This window comes from Cervus elaphus, chromosome X (assembly GCF_910594005.1).
Source record: "Cervus elaphus chromosome X, mCerEla1.1, whole genome shotgun sequence".
Taxonomy (NCBI): Eukaryota; Metazoa; Chordata; class Mammalia; order Artiodactyla; family Cervidae; genus Cervus; species Cervus elaphus.
Window position 1 is genome coordinate 41842350 of NC_057848.1, and position 19342 is coordinate 41861691.

General features: G+C 44.3%; 1 protein-coding gene and 1 non-coding gene across 2 annotated transcripts in view; both read left to right on the forward strand.

Moving 5' to 3' along the window:
* Positions 1-2379: 2379 nt before the first annotated feature.
* IL13RA1 (interleukin 13 receptor subunit alpha 1) overlaps positions 2380-19342 on the forward strand; it is a 67916-nt gene continuing 50953 nt past the window's right edge. Inside the window, exons 1-4 of the mRNA XM_043896062.1 lie at positions 2380-2543; positions 8603-8742; positions 14235-14373; positions 15606-15726. Coding sequence (XP_043751997.1) covers positions 2465-2543; positions 8603-8742; positions 14235-14373; positions 15606-15726 — 479 coding nt within the window. The 5' untranslated portion in view covers positions 2380-2464. The remainder of the gene's footprint in view (positions 2544-8602; positions 8743-14234; positions 14374-15605; positions 15727-19342) is intronic.
* On the forward strand, positions 7207-7334 carry LOC122691116. The gene has a single exon (XR_006340352.1). It is a non-coding gene; the product is annotated as a small nucleolar RNA SNORA35 (small nucleolar RNA).

Genomic DNA, 19342 nt, shown 5'->3' on the forward strand with positions numbered 1-19342 from the left:
ACCCCATAGACTGAAGCCCGCCAGGCTCCTCTGTCCATGGGATTCTCCAGGCAAGAATACTGGAGTGGGTTGCCATGCCCTCCTCCAGGGGATCTTCCCGACCCAGGGATCAAACCCGTGTCTCATGTCTCCTGCATTGGCAGGCAGGTTCTTTACCACTAGTGCCACTTGGGAAGCCCCCGTGTAGACTCTAGGTATACTATCAGTATTTTTATTGCTATACTTTTTGCAATAGACTTTAGGTGTGTAAATTGGCTTAATTCAACCAAAATACATCCCATTTAGTGGGTCTCATCATCCATCCAGACAAGACTCTTTTTCTTTTTTTTTTTGGCAGGGTGAGGGGAGCTTCCCAGGTGGCTCAGTGATAAACAATCTGTCTGCCAATGCAGGAGATGTGGGTTCAATCCCTGGGTCAGGAAGATCCCCTGGAGAAGAAAATGGCAACCCACTCCAGTATTCTTGCCTGTAAAATTCCATAGACAGAGGAGCCTGGCTGGCTACAGTCCATGAGGTCAGAGAGTTGAACACAACTAAGCACATAGCACATAATGACAAAATAATCCCCTCTCAATGGTGTCCATGACCTTATCCCAGACAACTGTGCATATGTTTGTTACCTTATATGGCAAAAGTGACTTTGCAAGTGTGATTAAATCAATGATTTTCAAAAATTAATTTTTATTGACATATAGTTGATTTACAATGCTGTTTTAGTTTCTACACTACAGCAAAGTGAGTCAGTTATACATATACATATATCCACTCTTTTTAAGATTCTATTCCCATATAGGTCACTACAGAGTATTGAGTAGAGTTTCCTGTGCCATACAGTAGCTTTTTTATTAATATAAATCAATGATTTTGAGATAGGAAGATGATCATGGATTATCTAGTAGGTCCTATCTATTTTTTCCCTTTTACACTAAAGATATTTTGTACACAAATTTTAAAAGATTACACTCCATTTACAGTTATACTGGCTATATTCCTCGTGTTGTAGAATACATCCTTGCTACCTATCTAACACCCAGTAGTTTGTACCTCCCATTCCCCTATCCCAACCACTAGCTTCTCTATATCTGGTGGGTCCAATCAAATCACAAGGATTTTTATAAATGAAAAAGGAAGGCAGGAGGGTCAGAGTCAGAGAAAGAGATGTGACAAGGGAAGCAGAGGTCTAAGTGGTACAGGAACCAGTCAAGGAATGTAGGCAGTCTCTAGAAGCTGTAAAAGGCAGGGAAATAGATTCACCCTCAGAACCTCCAGAAGTGAACACAGGTCTGCCTACAGCTTGATTTTAGTACAATGAGACTTCTGACCTACAGAATTCTAATATGAATATAATAAAACTGGGTCGTTTAAAGCCACTAAATTTGTGATAATTTGTTACAGCAGCCACAGGAAAACTAAAGGGTTCTTCCTCCATCCTCATCGTCCTTAATCCTCACAATCACCCACTTTCAACCTATTCAGTGCATATTTTTCCAGCTCACCTTCCATCTCCCAATATATATCTATGAAAAAGAAGTGTGTAGAAAGTTGGCTGTGAGTTTTGAAAAATCCAAGTACATAGTATGGTACTCTGTTGTGCTCAAACGCTCAGTCCTGTCTGACTCTTCGCGACCCCGTGATTGTAGCCCGCCAGGCTTCTCTGTCCATGGAATTCTCCAGTCAAGAATACTGGAGTGGGTTGCCATGCCCTCCTCCAGAGGATCTTCCCACCCAGGGATCGAACCTGGGTCTCCTGCATTACAGAGAGATTCTTACCAACTGAGCCACCTGGGAAGCCCAGTATGGCACTGTCTCTCATATTTAAAATTTAGCCTTTTTCTTTCTTTCTATGTTCAACTTAGCATTATGTATCACCAGCATTCAAATTTATCTTCCATTAAATATACCTTCACATAACGCGCTCCCACCAAGGGCCCTCTTTGGTCTTCCAAGCGCACCGTGTGAAGTCAGGCCTGGGATTTCTAACCCTGGACTCAGAGTTTAGGAAACAAGGGCTGAGGCCAACGATTGCACTCTGAGACTCCAGAAGTCCAGGTCAAGTCTCCTTCCCGGAGCCCGCCCTGCCCTGCCCGGGTGATCGGCTGGGCATGTCCGAGGCTCCTCCGGGCTGCCCACCGTTCGCACCGAGCCCGGCGGCGCCGGGGCCGGGCCGCGACGAGGTCCGGGCCGCTCTGCCTGGCCGGCGATCGAACTCCCGGGACGCGACGGAGGCTCGGCTGCCGCGGGGCCAGGTGTCGCGCCTCGGAAGCCGCTGCTGGAGCCGCGGGCGCCCCGCCCCTCCGCGGCGCTGGCCCCGGGGTTACCTGCGGCCGGTGGGCGGGGCGGCCCTTCCCGTCTGCGCCGGCCCCCCCCAGCCTCCAGGGCGGCGGAGCCGGGAAGTGGGAGAGGGAGCGAAAGAGGCGGAGACTGCGGAGGCTGCAGCCCGGCCGGGCTCCGAGCGAGGGGCTGCATGGAGCGGCCGGCGCGGCTCTGCGGGCTGTGGGCGCTGCTGCTCTACGCCGGCCGTGGCGGCGTGGCTGCGCCCGCGGGTGAGTACGGTCCCCCGGCCGGGGCAGCGGGAATCGCGGCCGAGAGGCCCGCCGGGGCGCCTGGGGCCGAGGGCCGCGGCGGGAGTCGGGGTCGAGGGCCCTCTTCGGGACAACCCGCGGCCGCGGCAGTAGGCGCCTCCCGCGCCCCGCTCGAGCTTGGGGGACCCGGGACGACCGGGCTTTCCCGGATCCCGGGCGGCGGGGGCGGCGGGGCGGGAGGACGACGGCTTGTCGCCACACTTCCCTTGGCCGTCGGGCAGCGCCGAGGAGCCTGGCGCCAAGGCCTGGGGCCCGAAAGGAGTTCGCGGGGTCGGCGGCGGGAGTGTCGCCCGTGGCCCGGAGAGGGGATGAGGGGCCGGGAGCCCGCGGGGACGGCGACCAAGGTCCGGGAGAGCGGGTGACGCTCCGAGGCTCCTTGCGCGGCGGGTCCAGCGAGGTGGCAGTCGAAGGGAACCTCTGAAGCGCCTAGTCCCTGTAGGCAAAGGACGTGTCTCCTCTGTCGTACAAGAAATCCATGGGAAAAATCCAGAGCACCATCCGCGTGGATGCTTTTTTCTTTAGTAACTTTTATATTTTGGAATAATTTTCGATTTAGAGAAAAGTTGCACAGATACGAGTTCTCATATACTCCTCACCTGGTGCGGCCATTTAAATTAATCAACCCGAGTTACTGTGAAAACTTGGGGGAGGGGGCACTAATGAATTCCTGAGGGACAGATTTTGGCCTGAGCGGCCTTCTGGACGTGTTTTTGGTGACGATAGTAGCTCCAGAGTTGATAGGTTTTATTGTCACGTTGACACGAACACCCACAGTTTGTTTATTGCTTTTTCAACCGGTGCTTTGGGCTTTGAAATCCAAGTTGAAATGTTGATTAGGAAACTTGGATGCCCTCTATTGATTCAGTCAACAAAACGTATGCAGACTCTGTGTGCCCTGTGCCAGGCAGTGTTCTAGGGGCAGAGAATACAGTGATGAGCAAAACAGATCGAGTCCTTGCCCTTTGGAGCTGGTATGCTATTGGTAGAGTCGGAATAAGGGGGGAAAAGTAAAATATAAAGTATGTTAGAGGGCAATAAGTACTATGGAGAAAAACAAAGCAGTCCAGGGGTTTGCCATCGTAAATAGGGTGGACTACGTAGACTGCCACTGAAAAGGCGGCATTTGAGTAGAGACTTGAGGGAAGTTTGTAGTTTGTCAGTCATTCATTCAAGTGCCTGCCTTCTTTAGTACTGAGCCAGGTTTTGTGCATTGGCTTAGAGCCTTAGAGTATATTGTGTAATCGTTGTGCCCCCCATGCTCCTACTTCACTTGGGGGGGGGGATCTGGTTTCCATAATCATGGGGCAGCTACAGTCCAGAGAAGGGAGGAGAGTCACCCATCCCCTTGGTTGTTGTCATTTAGTTACTTGGTCACGTCCAACTCTTTTGCGACCCCATGGACTGTAGCTCTCTAGGCCCCTCTGTCCATGGGATTTCCCAGGCAAGAATATTGGGGTGGGTTGCCATAGCCTTCTCCAGGGGATCTTCCCAACCCAGGGATCAAACCCGCATCTCCTGCATTGCATTGTATTGCAGGCGGGTTCTTTACGGCTGAGCCAGCAGGGAAGCCACCCATCTCCTTAGTCTCCTGATTTTCACAGTGCTACTCCAGTCCCCTCCCTCCTTCAGACTCCCTCTCCCACACACCTCACACCTGGAACAACAAACAGCTGACTCTAGCTAATACTGGCAATCCCCAACTTAATCAGTTTTGTCACAGAGGTTCATTGGTGACTTAGTTACTTAGAAATACAGGAACTTTTTCCCATTGGAAATATTGATACAATTGCATTAAGATATGGTGGGGGGAAAAAAAGCAAAACAAAACAGGGGACTTGACTATTATAATGGTCTGACCTTTCCCAGCTGTGGGACTTCAGGACTGGTCATTTCCCTCCCTTGTGCAACAGTGTTCTCTGTGAAAGGAGATTGAACTCTGTAAGTTTTAAGGGCTCCTTCAGCTCTAATCTTTTGAGTGTTTATAAAAATGATTAGGTTACCAGCTTAGTTTTAGTCTGTTTAGATTGGTAAGCCCACATTTTGGCATTCTTAATAACAACTAGCATTTATATAGTGTTTACTCTATGCCGGGCAGTGTTCAAGTTTTCCACTTGACCTATTTTATCTTTCCACAGAACCTCTCCTGTTGGTGCTGTTACCATTCTTGTTTTGTATAGGAGGAAACTGAGGCACAGCAAGGCCCAGAGGCTTGCTCAGAGTCTCGTAGGTGGTAGACTGTAGGAGGGAGCTAGGCTTCTGACCCCAGCAGTCGCTTCCAGAGACCATGCCCCTAACCACTGCATTCAGTGCCTCCCTCTGCAGAAATGAGGGGAGTCCTTGGCTGGGAGGGGAGCTGGGCCTCTCTCAGAGCAGCAGGGCAGGACTGGTTGGCATTCATGCAAGTGTGTACAGGCCGTTGGTAAAAAGCGAATGATCATGTATTGGGGACTTGCTTAATGACTGCCAGACTGTGTAGTCCAAACAATAAGTACCATAGGCATTCAGAAGAGGGGAAGCTGAGGGCTGGGAATTCTGAGGAAGAAATAAAATTTGAGCTAGACTTTTAGGGTAGGTGACATTTGAGTTGGTGGAGGAGAAGTTATTCCCAGTTCAGGAGGAGAGCAGGAGCAGAGGCTCAGAAGTAATGGCGGTGTGCCCCTGTGGGCTCAATGAGGAGTCCAGCTTGGCAGGAGGGTGCATTGGCCAAACCAGTCAAGGCAGAAAGGCTTCATTTGCCCTTGAAGCTGAGTTGGGGTGCAGAGGGAGGGGAATGACACTGAAAGAGAGGTCAACAGGAAGACTTGACTGAGTGTGGGGCTGGGGGGGTCACCAGAGTGCAAAGCTCTGCAGGAATCTAGGATTGGAGGTGGCCCCTAGAAAAAGATGGGTCATGCACATCTTCTGTCCAGGCCCGGGCCTTACTGCTGTATGTTTGCCTGCCTCATGAGACCCAGCAGAGCACCTGAATATGATCAGGATAATTAAGAGAGGTGTTGCAAGGAAAGCACTAAAAGAGGTTGATGATTAAGATGTAAAGGAAGGAGATGGATGACTCACGTATGACTTGTGATTTCCTTGACTTTTCCCAACATATGCATGCTTCTGCCAGCTCCTGTGACTGAACGAGAGGGAGCACAAGCTTTGAGTTAAGCCTTCTTATTAGAGACAGCATTGAACATATTCATTCGGAATTAGAATGGGATCTTGCACTAAATGACCATACAGAGTCACTTGAGGTTTGAAGTTTAATCAAGGGTAGTTAACTTGAGTCCCCCTGGCCTTCCCACTCCCCTTTCCAGTCAGTGATCAACCCTTAAGAAATGGTTGGAATTAGGTGCCTAAGAAAAGTTTATCAGGCAGATAAGCTTGTTCTGTCTCTAAGGCCATGGGCAGATATCAATTCCATAGAAAACCAAAGCAACCGTTCAGAACTGTTGGTCTCTTCAAAAAGAAAACACATAGCACGTATTTACATAGCCCTTGTTCTGTGCCAGGCACTGTTTGGGGCTTTTCATCTGTAGTAACTCATTTAATCCTCATAATAACAATTTTCTTTGATTATAATTATCATCATGTTATAGATGCAGAGAGAGGCAGAGAGGTTAAGTAACTTGCTGGCTAGTAAGTAACAGAGCTGGCATCTGAGTTCAGGCAGCCTGGCTCCATAGTCTGTGCTCTTAATCACTATACTATGCTGAAATGAAATGTCTTACAGATGAAGAGCTGTTAGAGAGCTTTACAAGAAGCACAGTCTCCACTTGTTTATGAATTAGTCTGGATGTATTATACCCACATACATGTATTCAGATACGTTTAAACATTTGCAGATTGTATTTAAACTTTCTGTGAGTGTGTGTTTTAAAGTATAGGAAGTAGAAGAATCTCAAGAGAAATGGAAGGAATTATTAGGGAAAAAAAGGATGGCAGAGAGCCACAAATACCCTAAAATGCAAACGAGTTAGAAGATCTGACTAAAGGATGTGTGTGTGTGTCTCTGTGTGTTAATCGCTCAGCCATGTCCTACTCTTTGCGACCCCATGGACTGTAGCCCGCCAAGCTCCTCTGTCCATGGAATTCTTCAGACAAGAATACTGGAGTCAGTTGTCATTCCCTTCCCCAGGGGATCTTCCTGAGCCAGGGATCTACTTCAGAACAAATGGGCAAAAAAGAAATCCATTTGAGAGATGGGAAATAGGGGAGGCTAATGTTCTATTAAAACACCAAGGTTAAAAGATAGATTTTAAAAAGTCTGAAACTACCTTGAAAATTGGGGTATGATTTAAAGCGAACCATAAATAGGTAATATTTTTATTGTGAGGGCTTTAATTTCTGTGTGGGAGTGGGAGGTGGGTGAGAAGGCAATAAATATGTCAGGAAGGGCTAAACCAGCTCTCCTGGACTTTTGGTGCAGTGCGTTTCTGGAAACTGCACAGTAAGGGAGATAATCCTAAAGTAGAGTGTGGTCTCCAGTAGGAACAAAGTTTTCATTAAAGGCTGTATACCTGATAAACGATTTGTCTTCAGAAATATCATTGATGTGATGCCAGAAAGGCCAAAATGGAATAACTGTATATTAAGTCCTAACTTAAATCCTAACTTTTAATCACTTAAAATCTTACCTTAAAATCATTGTCGCCTGAGCCATTGGTGCCCCCTGGCACCAGCTGGGTTTAAATGCAGTGCAATAGGAACTCCCTGCTTCTACAAGGACTTGGCCTGCTATGGGCTGCTCCTCCCCACAGCTGGGCCTTTGGTCTACCTTTCAGAAATGCTAATGGTAGTTGAGTCAGGAATGGTGGGCCGAATATTGAGAATTCAGGGCCGGTGCAGGCTGCTGTGTAGAAAACTGATTTTGGGGGGAATCACAACTACATAGTGCCTGTCGGGTTGATGTTTTGGGACAGATGGCATTTTTTTGTTCCGTTAAAAAGGAAGGTAATGCTGTAAATATTGCATATCATGTAAGAGGCCCAGAGTACTCCAAAGTGTTGGCATAGAGTATAAAATATAACTACCCATTGATAAGTTAATATAGCTGTAGTTCTTAAGTAATTAATAATGATTAAGTTTCCATTAGTTTAAATAATTGAGTTTTGGAATAATTTTCGACTTATAGAAAAGTTGCAAAGATAGTACAGAGAAGCCCTTATCCAGTCTCTGGGGGGTGATTTTGGTAGTCCTGGAAGTTCTCAGGAAAGTTTGAAATGATATTTCCTTTCCCTCTCTGTTTCCTTCCCTGCATTTGGCAGAAGCATGAAAACTCCTTTCCCTGGTCTTAGAGCTGAGTCCAAAATAATAGAGTCAGTAAATACTTGGTGGAAACAGTGGTGGGTTTTCTCCAAATGAAACACATTTTTCAAGACATTGGTTCACTGTTTCTCCTCTTCTCTTCCCTCTTCAGATTCGCCAAAGCTACAGTTCCAGCTGTTTAGTGTCAGACCTCAGGGGAGCAACCAGGGCTGTTAAATCTCTCTCTCAGTACTTCTTTGGAATAGTCATTAAAAAACAATTACCAGGTCACGTTAGCAAGCACAGTTAAAGATGAGCCGCTTCAACACATTCACAGAACTGCTGAGAGGGAGCTGTCTATATCGAGTGCCCTTTGGTGAGGAAGTGTAGGGGACCCCAAATACCCACAGGAGGAAAAGTTGGACATTTAAGAATATACTGTCCTCTGAGTTTACCCTATGGCAGGTGATGCGGCATGGGAGCCACACTTCCTGGGTTTGCATCTCAGCTCTGTCATTTACCAGCCATGGGATATGGGGCAAGTGACTCAAAGCCCTTGTCTCGGTCGCCTCATCTTTACAAGCTGATAGTCCCTGTCTCCTAAGGTTGTGAGGACTGAGCAGATTCATTTGTGGAGAGTACTTAGGATACTACCTGGGTCAGTAAATGTTAGCTCTCATTAACTCAGTTTTATGTTTCCTGGCCTCTGGGACTTGGAGGAAAAATGAAATGAACCATTGAAAACACTGGCTGCTGTTGATAAATGTGTTTCCTGTGCTTGATTTGAACAGAATCTCAGCCACCTGTGACAAATTTGAGTGTTTCTGTTGAAAACCTCTGCACCATCATATGGACATGGAATCCTCCTGAGGGAGCCAGTCCGAATTGTAGTCTAAAGTATTTCAGTCATTTTGGCAACAACCAGGATAAGGTAAGTTTTCTGGAACAGATCACACTGATAAGGTAAAGTGAACAACTGTGAGTTGGAGCTAAGAATGAGCCACATTCTAACTTCAAAGTGGGGTTTTTACTTTAAGTTGTGTCCAAATTTTTTAACTGGGAAAATTATGGAAACAACTATGTCCAAAACTGTGAACATCAGAAAATATTTGCTAATCAAATACAATTGAGGTTATTACTGTCCTAGGAAATATTAGGTATCATTGTCTAGTAGGCACTCCATAAATAATTAATTATGTTAAAATTGGTTCCTATAGGCACTCCATGAATAATTAATTATGTTAAAATTGGTTTCTGTGTTGCTGCCTGAAGCACTGTATTTATATAAGACTCTCAGTTTCTCAGGGAATTTTCTCATTTACCATCTCATTAATCACATGCACAGGTAGATATGCAAGATCTATGTGATGCCAAAGAAAATGGCCATATGGAAAGTGAAAAAAATAAGATGTCTGTGAAAGGTGGGATTGACTAGAAGATTCCCTGATGTTTGAGGAAAAATGAGAGAAACTTTCAGCTTTTCCCAGTCGGATGTGCAACCGATTTCAGTGAATTTTTGTTAACAAGATTTCGGATTCTTTTTGATAATCATATTTAATGGAGATTTCTCTTAAGAGCCTTATTGGTTTGTAGCCCCTTATAGTTGACAGGTTCCTCAAAGCATCATATTTTCTGTTCAGAACTGTTTTATACCTGTATACACTCCTTGGTTTCTGCATTTGCAGACTCAACCAACTGCAGGTGGAAAATATTTAGGAAAAAAAAATCCCAGAAAGTTCCAGAAAGCAAAACTTGAATTTTTCAAACTGGCCACTATTTCCATATCATTTACATTGTACTAGGTATTATAAGTCATCCAGAGATTATTTAAGTATAGGAGAGGATGGGCAGAGGTCATATGCAAACACTAGGCCATTTTAAATAAAGGACTTGAACATCCACACATTTTGGTGTCCACAGGAGGCCCTGGAACCAATGCCCCTCCCATGTAAGAGAGGTGACTCTATCTTCTTTCAGTGTGTGGGTGGGGAAGATGGAGGATGTTTGGGGTTGAATTTGCCCAGGATTTTGAGGAGGCCAATGAGAAGTTGTTATTAATGACAGTACTTTGGCTCAGTGAACTGTGGAATCATCATGTCCAGGCAGTTTGGTGGCAGGAAGAGTCTGGAGAACTAGTTAGTGCACCATGCAGCTAGCTCAGTGGCCTGGGGTAAAGTCCTTAACCTCTCTGAGCCTTCATTTCCTTGTGTGTAAGCTGTGGCTTTACACCTCTCTGGCTTGCTAGGACACCAAAACTAATGAATGGGAAAGCTTAATGAAGTGAGGATGAAATGGGCTCTCCCTCTGGAGGGGAACTTGCTAATCTGCCTTCCCACAGAGGTGTTAACTGTAGTTTAGATGTCGATTGATAAGAGACTGATCAGTTCCGAGTATTTGCCTTTTAAGAGAGGTCCTCCAAATGCGGAAGCCAGTGAAACTCTGGTAGACCAGTTCCCCTTTTCACACTGTTGGCTTCCTCTTGTTCCCAAGGATGGGCCTTAGACAGTTGGAGTCTTAGTGACAGCTTCTTGTAGTTCAGCCTTGAGAAATTACAGGAAAGACCCTTTTTAGTGTGTCACCTAAATAATCTAACTGAAACCCCCAGGAGAGATCACCATCTTTCTAACAGGGCCTTGTTCATTAGCCTGTCAGCCATGCTCAAGGATCAGTCAGCTAAATATGCTGATATGCCAACCTAGAAATGGGGCTGACTCCTCAGTATAGTTACAGAAACTTAGATATAAAAGTAACTTTAGGAGGCAGTGGAATCAGAATTGGGTTGGAAATTTTGTCTCTTCCCCTTTCAAGTCTTGTGGCCTTAGACAGGCAAGTCATTTAACTTCTCTGAGCCTGAGCCTCCATTTTCTTGTTTGTAAAATGTTGGAGGGTGGGGGAAGTCTAGTAAAAATACTTACTTCATATGAATGGTGTACATTTATGAAAGGAGATAAGGTTTGTGATATACCTGGTACAGTGTTAGTGTTCAGTAATTGTTAGCTTTTATTATGATTACTGTTAGATCGAATCATGTAAAATTGTTTCTTTTATAGGTCATACGTATGGTTCAACCAGTATTATTGTTTAATCTTGGTCCCTCCCTTTTGCTCCCAAAGAAACCTATAAAGGGTGGCCTCTGCCTAAGGCCTATTCATTTATTGCAGGCATTTGCAGCATTGAAGGCTACCAATGTCAGGATTGTGATAAACACAGATTATCACTTCCAATCAGTGATGGGGGATTTCCTGTCTGGTCCTTTTGAAGTTTACAATCCTGAGTCTGAGAATCAATGGCAGGAGAGATTTTCTTCCCCTCTCTCTGTACTTTGAATATAGCATTAAGGTTGTGAGATTACACTGGGATGTACATATTGTTATTGTTTAGTCACTAAGTCGTGTCTGACTCTTGCAACCCCATGGACTGTAGCCTGCCAGGCTCCTCTCTCCATGGGATTTCTCAGGCAAGGATACTGGTGTGGATTGCCATTTTCTTCTCCAGGGGATCTTCCTGACTCAGGGACTGAACCCACATCTCCTGCTTGGCAGGTGGATTCTTTTCCACTTAGACACCAGGGAAGGCCCATGGGGTGTATATATGCTTTGAAGCATATTGATGCAGTGGCATTATAATAGCATGTATGTGTTATGGTGTTTTTGTGACCATCTAATGGTCCCAGATTGCTAAATGAGGTAAATCATTGAGGTCATTTTCAGTCTTCAGATTGGAGAAACATTAAGATGAGACATAGAGAATCGTAGATAATTTAAAAAAAAAAAATAGAAGACTAGTTCAAGTGGCTGCCCTCCACCAGTGTTTTAGTGATATCTAATCTGGCAATTAGAAGGATCTGGCCTCAGATTTTAGATTTCTTTCATCACCAAGAGACAGGTGAGTCTCACTCGGTGAATAAATTAAAAGGCTGTTGTTCTGTCTAGGAATCCAAAGAGGCTAAAGGTCAAGCTGACCCCCCTTTCCTTCTGAGAAAGGATTAGGAATTGGGAAAGCTGCAACCTAGCCAAATGAACATTGGTCTTGAGGGGGAGGGATAGGCTCAGGACTCTGGCCTTGATTTCTGATAAATTTTCAAAGAAGCCCAGACTCTCTGAGGGGTGGAGCATAATGTCATACAACAGCTACCAGTAGAATGAGTCACCACAGCCGAAAGTCACGTGGGAGCCATCAGACATACTTCATCAAGATCTGCTGGGAGGGATTTGGTTCCTGGTCTGATAGAGAGAGGCACACTTGACTTGGCAGTCATTGACAACTGGGATTCCTACTTTATTCATGCCAGTTTAATATTATTTGCCTTGAGCTTCAGAAGAGAATATTTTTTTAAGTATTTTATCTTTTCCCCTACCATGTCTTTTCTAAGTTATTTTATTATTCATATGCCCAAAACAAAAGATTCAGATTTAGGTACTAAAGTATGTTTTTAATTTAAGAAATTCTATTTATTAAAAATACTTGTGTAATAAAACTCCCCAGCCCACTCACTGGAACAATATCTAGTATAATAAGAGAACTGAGATTTTTCATTGATGATTCTCACTGATGGCATTTGACCATACATTTTCCCCTGGGTGTCCTCAAAGGGCAAACTCAAAGAATTATCAAGGATTCTTGGTCAGGGCGGCTCCTTCAGGGGTATATTTTTTGCTCAGTAAAATAGTGTGGTTGGTGAAATGTGCATTCAGAGCTTCCCTGCCATCATCACCAAAAATCCTGAGACTGGTCATCAGCTTCACAGGTTGAGAAACCTCACTTCCTCAGCACACATTCATCAATCCAGGGTCAGTTCCTTACTTCATCATGGGAACAATAATGCCAAAACATTCTCAAGAGTCTTTTGAGAAACCTCATTTCCTCAGCATGCATTTATCAATCCAGGACCAGTTCCTTACTTCACCATGAGAACAATAATGGTAAAACAGTCTCGAGAGGCTTTTGTTGGCACAGCTAGTATGTTCCATCCCTGTAGGCAGCAACTATATGGAAAGCCAAATGATAAGTAGGTTCCTTGGCAAGGAGTCAGGAATTTGTTGTGAAAATGTCCTTGGCTCAGAATAGCTGGAGGCACCACTGAGGGTAGGCATGGCTTTGCTGCTGGGACAAACCTACTCAATGTTCATGGACCGAATCACCTTTTCTCCCCATCACAATTTTGTTTGCAGACATTTTTTTTCTTTTCTTCCAGGGCTGACCAACGAACTCCTCTTTTAGAGTGCTGTCTTGGCTAGTCCTTAGAGCTATTCAGTGTCTCATAAAGTCTTTGTTTTTTTCCCTGTGCCTCTGCTATGGTTTGTTGATTGATGATTGGCTGGCTACCTCTCAGAGGACATCCTTGGGTCCTCATTTTGAGAGTCTCTCACAGTCGCCTTCATGCTCAGCTGCTGGCAGGCGTGTGAAATGGCAGAGTAGCCCCTTTAGAGTGGTAGATAGAGGTAACTCTGACAAAATTTCTCCTTCATGGCTCTCAGCACGTATATAAAAGGAAATGCTGTCTCCAACTTGAGTCAGAAACTATTACAAAACAGGAAGCGCCTTGGAACTCTGATTAAAAGCAGCTCCGTTCTTAATAATTCCAACTCTTTCACCTTGGAAAATGTGAATTTCCTGAAGAGTCCTTTAATCTCATTATTCTAAATCATAACACGATTTGTGATTTTTATCTGTAGGCTGTCTATAAGTTGGCTTTCTGTGGTTCCACAAAGCTTACCTTTCAGAATAAGAGTGTGCTGCACTCAGTGCATATAACGTCAGCCCTTATCATTCCTGTTTATGTGAGATCGTCAAAATGGTCAGTGCAGAAAGATGTTTGGTGAAAAGTCGTTCCTCAGCCCTCAGGTTCCCCTTATTTACTTCCTCTCCTCAGAGGTGTCCAGAGTTGCCAGATTCTTAGACCAGTTCCTTTGACCTTAGTCTTGATGTTACACTGCATCTACTTGGAATTGAATTTTGATAATCTCACTGTGTTTCCTTTGAGATTGCTCTTAGACAGTTGACATGTTAGCATGGTAGGTTTATAGAAAATGTCATGATGTTTATACATGAAAATGTGAGGAACTGTCTTTTATTTCTACCAGGGTTTCTCAATGGTGGCACTACTGCCATTTGATGCAGGATAATTCTTTGTTGTGAGGTGGGGGGAAGGCTGTCCTATGCCTTGTAGAGGGTTTAGCAGCACTAGATGCCAGTAGCAGTTCACTCTGCCCCCTGCCGGTTATGGCAACTAAACATGTTTCTAGACATCAATAAATGTCATCAAGGGGTGGGAGAACAGAATCACCCCCAGTTGACAATCACTGAACTGCATACCATTTGCTAACTTTTCATTTTCTTTACACATTTCAGCATGCAAATGTTTTATTACATAAATGTATTTCTGTGCATTGGCTACAGCAATACCAAATTTCTTTACCTTAGAAAATTGCTCCAGAAACTCATCGTTCAAAAGAAGTGCCCCTGAATGAGAGGATCTGTCTGCAGGTGGGGTCCCAGTGCAGCACCAATGAAAGTGAAAAGCCCAGCATTTTGGTGGAAAAGTGCATCTCTCCCCCTGAAGGTAACAACTGAAAGCACTATCTCTTGGCATTTAGAGAATACATCCAAATTATCTACCTGCTTATGTTCAGTGTTCATTAATTCTTTCCATTTTCAAACACTTAAGTCTAATAAGTGTCAGGCACTTGTACTAGATGCTGACAACACACTGATAACTGTGAGATGCTCACAGACAACTTGAATGAATAATGGTAGTTATAGAGTACTGAATAATTTGGAAAGTAATATACAATGGCACACCCTCAACGCACACACGCACACGCCTTTCCCCTGAATCGAGCTTCTTAAGCTTATTCTGTGAAATGACAAAGGTGTGTATTATTATCCTGATTCATTTTATGAGGAAGAAGGAAACTGAGTGAGTTGCTGTAGATCTTCAGATCCTAGGTCCAGTGCCTTAAAAAAATAACAGCCATGTTATTCAGTATGGGTAAGAGGCTGGGATCATGGTTTATAACAACTTAACCTCCCCTATTCTCATTTCCCGAGGAGTTTAATAATCTGAATAAAGCCTAAACTGTATTATGACCAAAAAATGATTGGTGATGCCAAAAATTGTATTATGACAAAAAATAGCCTTTTAAGGATCACGAGAGATAGCAGGTGTGAATTTTAAACAAAGGCGTTTAAGTTAGAGATGTTATATCTTAACTTAAAAGGCTTTCTAAGCATAGAGATTTCAGATCAATAAGATTTTCTGGCTCCTAAGACCATAACACACAATAGGCAGTGACTAAGAGTTATATTTTGCTTACCTTTCCCTAAATTGCTTCAAGAGGAATGTTTTTTTAATTTTTAAAACAAGATGTGTCAGTATTGCTCAAATGACAGGAAGGTAAATTATAACTCAGTAAACGTATTTTTTTGTAACGACAAGTAGATCTAATGGTTGTTTATGTTTTCACATTCATTTGGGAAACTTCATAGTCATTTCCTATGATTGAAATATTGTTTGACCTTTAAACTCTGTCTCTAGTTAGGAGTACAAGAGTTAGGGTCCCTTGATAGTAAAGATGTCTTCTTAATCTGAGATGAGAGAGAAAGTTGTGAGCAAATTAGATTTGGGTTTTCTCCCTCCTGGGTGCCTTCTGGGTCAAATGGGAGTGAGAGGTTAGGGGTCAGTTTTCTGGGAAAGCAGCCTGAAGCACCCTCATCACCCCCAGGCCTCAGAGTGATTGGCTAGCTGGCACTATAAGGAGAGGACAGTCGTAAACTCTTGGCTGGATGTTCTAGGTGATCCTGAGTCTGCTGTTACTGAGCTCCAATGCATTTGGCACAACCTAAGGTACATGAAGTGCACTTGGCTCCCTGGAAGGAATACAAGTCCTGACACTAACTACACTCTATCCTACTGGTGAGTATGGACAGTACACTTACTGCGGAGGGACTGACTGTGATTGCATTAGGAACCTTTGGAACTAACCTAGTTAAAACATAAACAGAATACCCTATTCCTTTCTACAGTTTGCTGCAATGAAAAATGCATCTGCTTTTGGTGTCTCATTTAAAAAGAAAACCTTAAAAAATAATTATAGATCCTATCTACCCTTTACCCAGTTGCTTCCAATGGTAACATCTCATATAGGGTGCAGTATTAAAACCAGAAAATTGACATTGGTACAGTCAGTCCACTGACCTTATTCCAATTTCACCAGTGTTCCGTCCAGGCATTTGGATGTGTGTGTAGTTCTATGCGGTTTTATCATATGCAAAGATGCAGAACAGTTCCATTACCACAAGGATCCCTCTAGTTGCCCTTTTATTTATTTTTTAAAATCAGTTAATCAGTTTGGCTGCACCTGGTCTTAGTGGCTACATGAGAGATCTTTAATTGTGGTATGTGGGATCTAGTTCCCTGACCAGGGATTGAACCCAGGCCCCCTGCATTGAGAGTGAGGAATCTTAGCCACTGGACCACCAGGGAAGTCCCAAGTTGCCCTTTTATAGCTACACCCACCTCCTTCCTGCACCCCCTCTCCCCACACTCCTCTCCCCCAAGTCTCTAACCTCTGGCAACCACTCATCTGTTCTCCATCTATAATTTTGTCATTTTAAGAATGTAACAGGAACAGAATCATACAAAATATATTAATAACTGTCAGAGGCTGACTATATTTTTCAGTCTCTGCATAATACTCTGGAGATCCATCCAAGCTGTTGTATATATCAATAGTCCATTCCTTTTTCTTGCTGAATGGTGTTCTATGATATGGATATATCAGTTTGTTTAACCTTTTATTCACTAAAGGATATCTCGGTTATTTTCAGTTTTTTTGCAAGTATGAAGAAAGCTGCTATAAATATTCATATTCAGGTTTTTATGTGAATATCACTTTTCAGTTCTCTGGAACAAATGCCTTAGGGTGTAATTGCTGGATCATATGGTAATTGCATATTTAGTTTTATTAAAAAACCGCCAAATTATTTCCTAGAGTAACTGTATTGTTTTACATTCTCACCAGCAATGTATGAGTGATTGGTATTTATCTTTCAAAAGGAAAATTATCATTCCCAGAGTTTAAAAAGTAGTTTAGTGCCCCCAGACAATAACTTATATTTCCTGTGTGTGACTGTATCTACAAAATTTGTTAACTTTCTAAATTAATCTTTCATTATTTCCTTTCCTTTGGAGCCTAGAATTGATTATTAACAACAGAACAGGGAAGAAAGAACCAGGATAATCAACTGAATTTAATAAAACCTCAGCATACATAGTGGGTAAAGCTCTGAATGGTGAGCAGAGATAAGAAACCTGTCTCTTTACTCCTGGAGCTTCAATGTAGAGGTGACAGCGCTGGACACAGTTGTTTATATAGAAAGAAGAGTGCACGATGGAGGCTTGCAGAAGTGTAGATAGGCTCTGTGAGAAGTGAGGGTGGAGCTTGGCATGGTGGTGGAGCAAGGTCAGAGGCATTGCTGAAGGGGTGGACTGCCCAGATGGGGAAATGTCTCTGAGGCTGGAGGCTGGCGCTGAGGCAGAATGGTCTCAGGACTGGGGGTATTTAGTTTATGTGATTCCAGGTAGGGAATCAGGAGGTCTGATGTTGGCAGAGTGCCCTGCACGTGGCCTTGTCCCCCCATCTATCGTTCATTCAGACTGTTTCTGAGAGAGTGGGGTATGGAGGGCCACATCCAGAACTTCTGAAGTTATAGGATGAACAGGGCCTTTATCCTGGAATGTCCATTTTGCCCAATGACTGGATGAAAAATATGAATATTTTTGGTATGTGACAACCCTCATGGCTCTATCATGGAATAGGACACCAAAAAAATCGCATGAATTTTTGAACAGAAACCTCCCAGGTGGCCTGGGGGTTGGCATTCCCTCTCTTCCCCTGTCCCCAGAGGTGCTCCCAGGCAAGCTGAGGGGCACGGTGGGTGAAGGCAGACAGCATTGAATTCACGTGGGTCAGTCTGGCGTCCCCCTGACTCCCCAGTACAGATCATTCTCATGTGAGGTTTGCAGTTTCACTTGCCTGCTGGTGGTACCTGTTGCTTCTCCTTTAAGCCCTTCAGTGGTTCCTGGCGCCTGCGGCCTAAAGTCCAAACTCATCAGCAGGAGCAACAAAGCCTTTTATGCTTGCTCTCCTAACTGGCTCTGTCGCCTCAGTGTCATCTTGCACCCACCACCCAGCCCACACTGAACTTCTTTCAGTTCCTCAAACTCACTCTTCAGACACTCAAACAGAAGAGTGGCATACAGACCCGGCATTCAGGCAGAATAGCAGAAGCACTCTGCATGCCCTTGTGGCCCAGGCCTCGCCGGTTCACCTGGACACTTCTAACTTGTCCTTCTTATCTCAGCTCAGGCATCTCTTCCCTTCCAGAAAGCCTTCCTTGACCTCTCTAGCCTAGGTACGTGCGCAGTTGTCATGTACCATGGCACCTTGTACTTTCCTGTGTCATAATACTCAGCACATTGTATTGTCATTTCCTGTTTACTTAGTGGTCACCCTCTCCAGGCTGCCGTCTCCCTTGAGAGCAGGGGCTGTGTCTTATTCCACCCCATGCCTGATACACGGGAGGTGCTCTATGAATAGGTTTTTGAACGTTTGGTAGTATCCAAAGTTAGACAACATTCAGGATTGGGGTGAGGACTTGGGGGCAAGGTTAAGCAACTCAGGAGCATTATAATTCAGGAATAAAAAGAAAGAAGGATGGAATAGATCTGCCTCCCCAAGAACTAAGCCTTTAAAGAAGCAGCCTGGCCCTGGTGATATTTTGGTGAAGTCTGGAGAGAGCCATTACTATAGACTTTGAAGTCTTATAACTTGTAGGATCCCTGAGTTTATTAAGCTATTAATTCCCCTTGGTTTTCCTAAAGTTGTTATTGGTAAAATCACAGGGAAAACCTTCAAAGAATCTCTCTTTAGCAGGGGCAGGGAAAGGAAGGGAAGAAATCTTAAAACTTTATCTCAGTCCATGGCAGACTGTGCAGGAAAGTAACCCAAATATAGAAATTAGGGTAGCTCTGAGAGAGATGATAACCTAGCTCTTGGAGTTCTTATTAGACAAATTTAGGGAAGTGCCTTGGAGCATGTGTTTTTATTTAGTTGCTCAGTTGTGTCTGACTCTTTTGCAACCCCATGGACTGTAGCCCATCAGGCTTCTCTGCCCATGAGGTTCTTCCAGGCAAGAATACTGGAGTGGGTTGCCATTTCCTCCTCCAGGAGAACTTCCAGACCCAGAAATCAAACCCACATCTCCTGCGAGTCCTCATTAGTTATCTGTTTTATATATAGTAGCGTGTTGTACTCAGTCACTCGGTTGTGTTTGACTCCCTATGGCCCCACTGACTGTAGCCTGCCAGGCTCCTCTGTACATGGAATTTTTTAGGCAAGAATACTGGAGTAGGTTGACATTTCCTCTTCCAGGGGATCTTCCTGACCAGGGATCAAACCTGCATTTCCTCCATCGGCAGGTGGATTCTTTACCATTGAGCTACCTGGAAAGCCCCAACTTGGGGCATA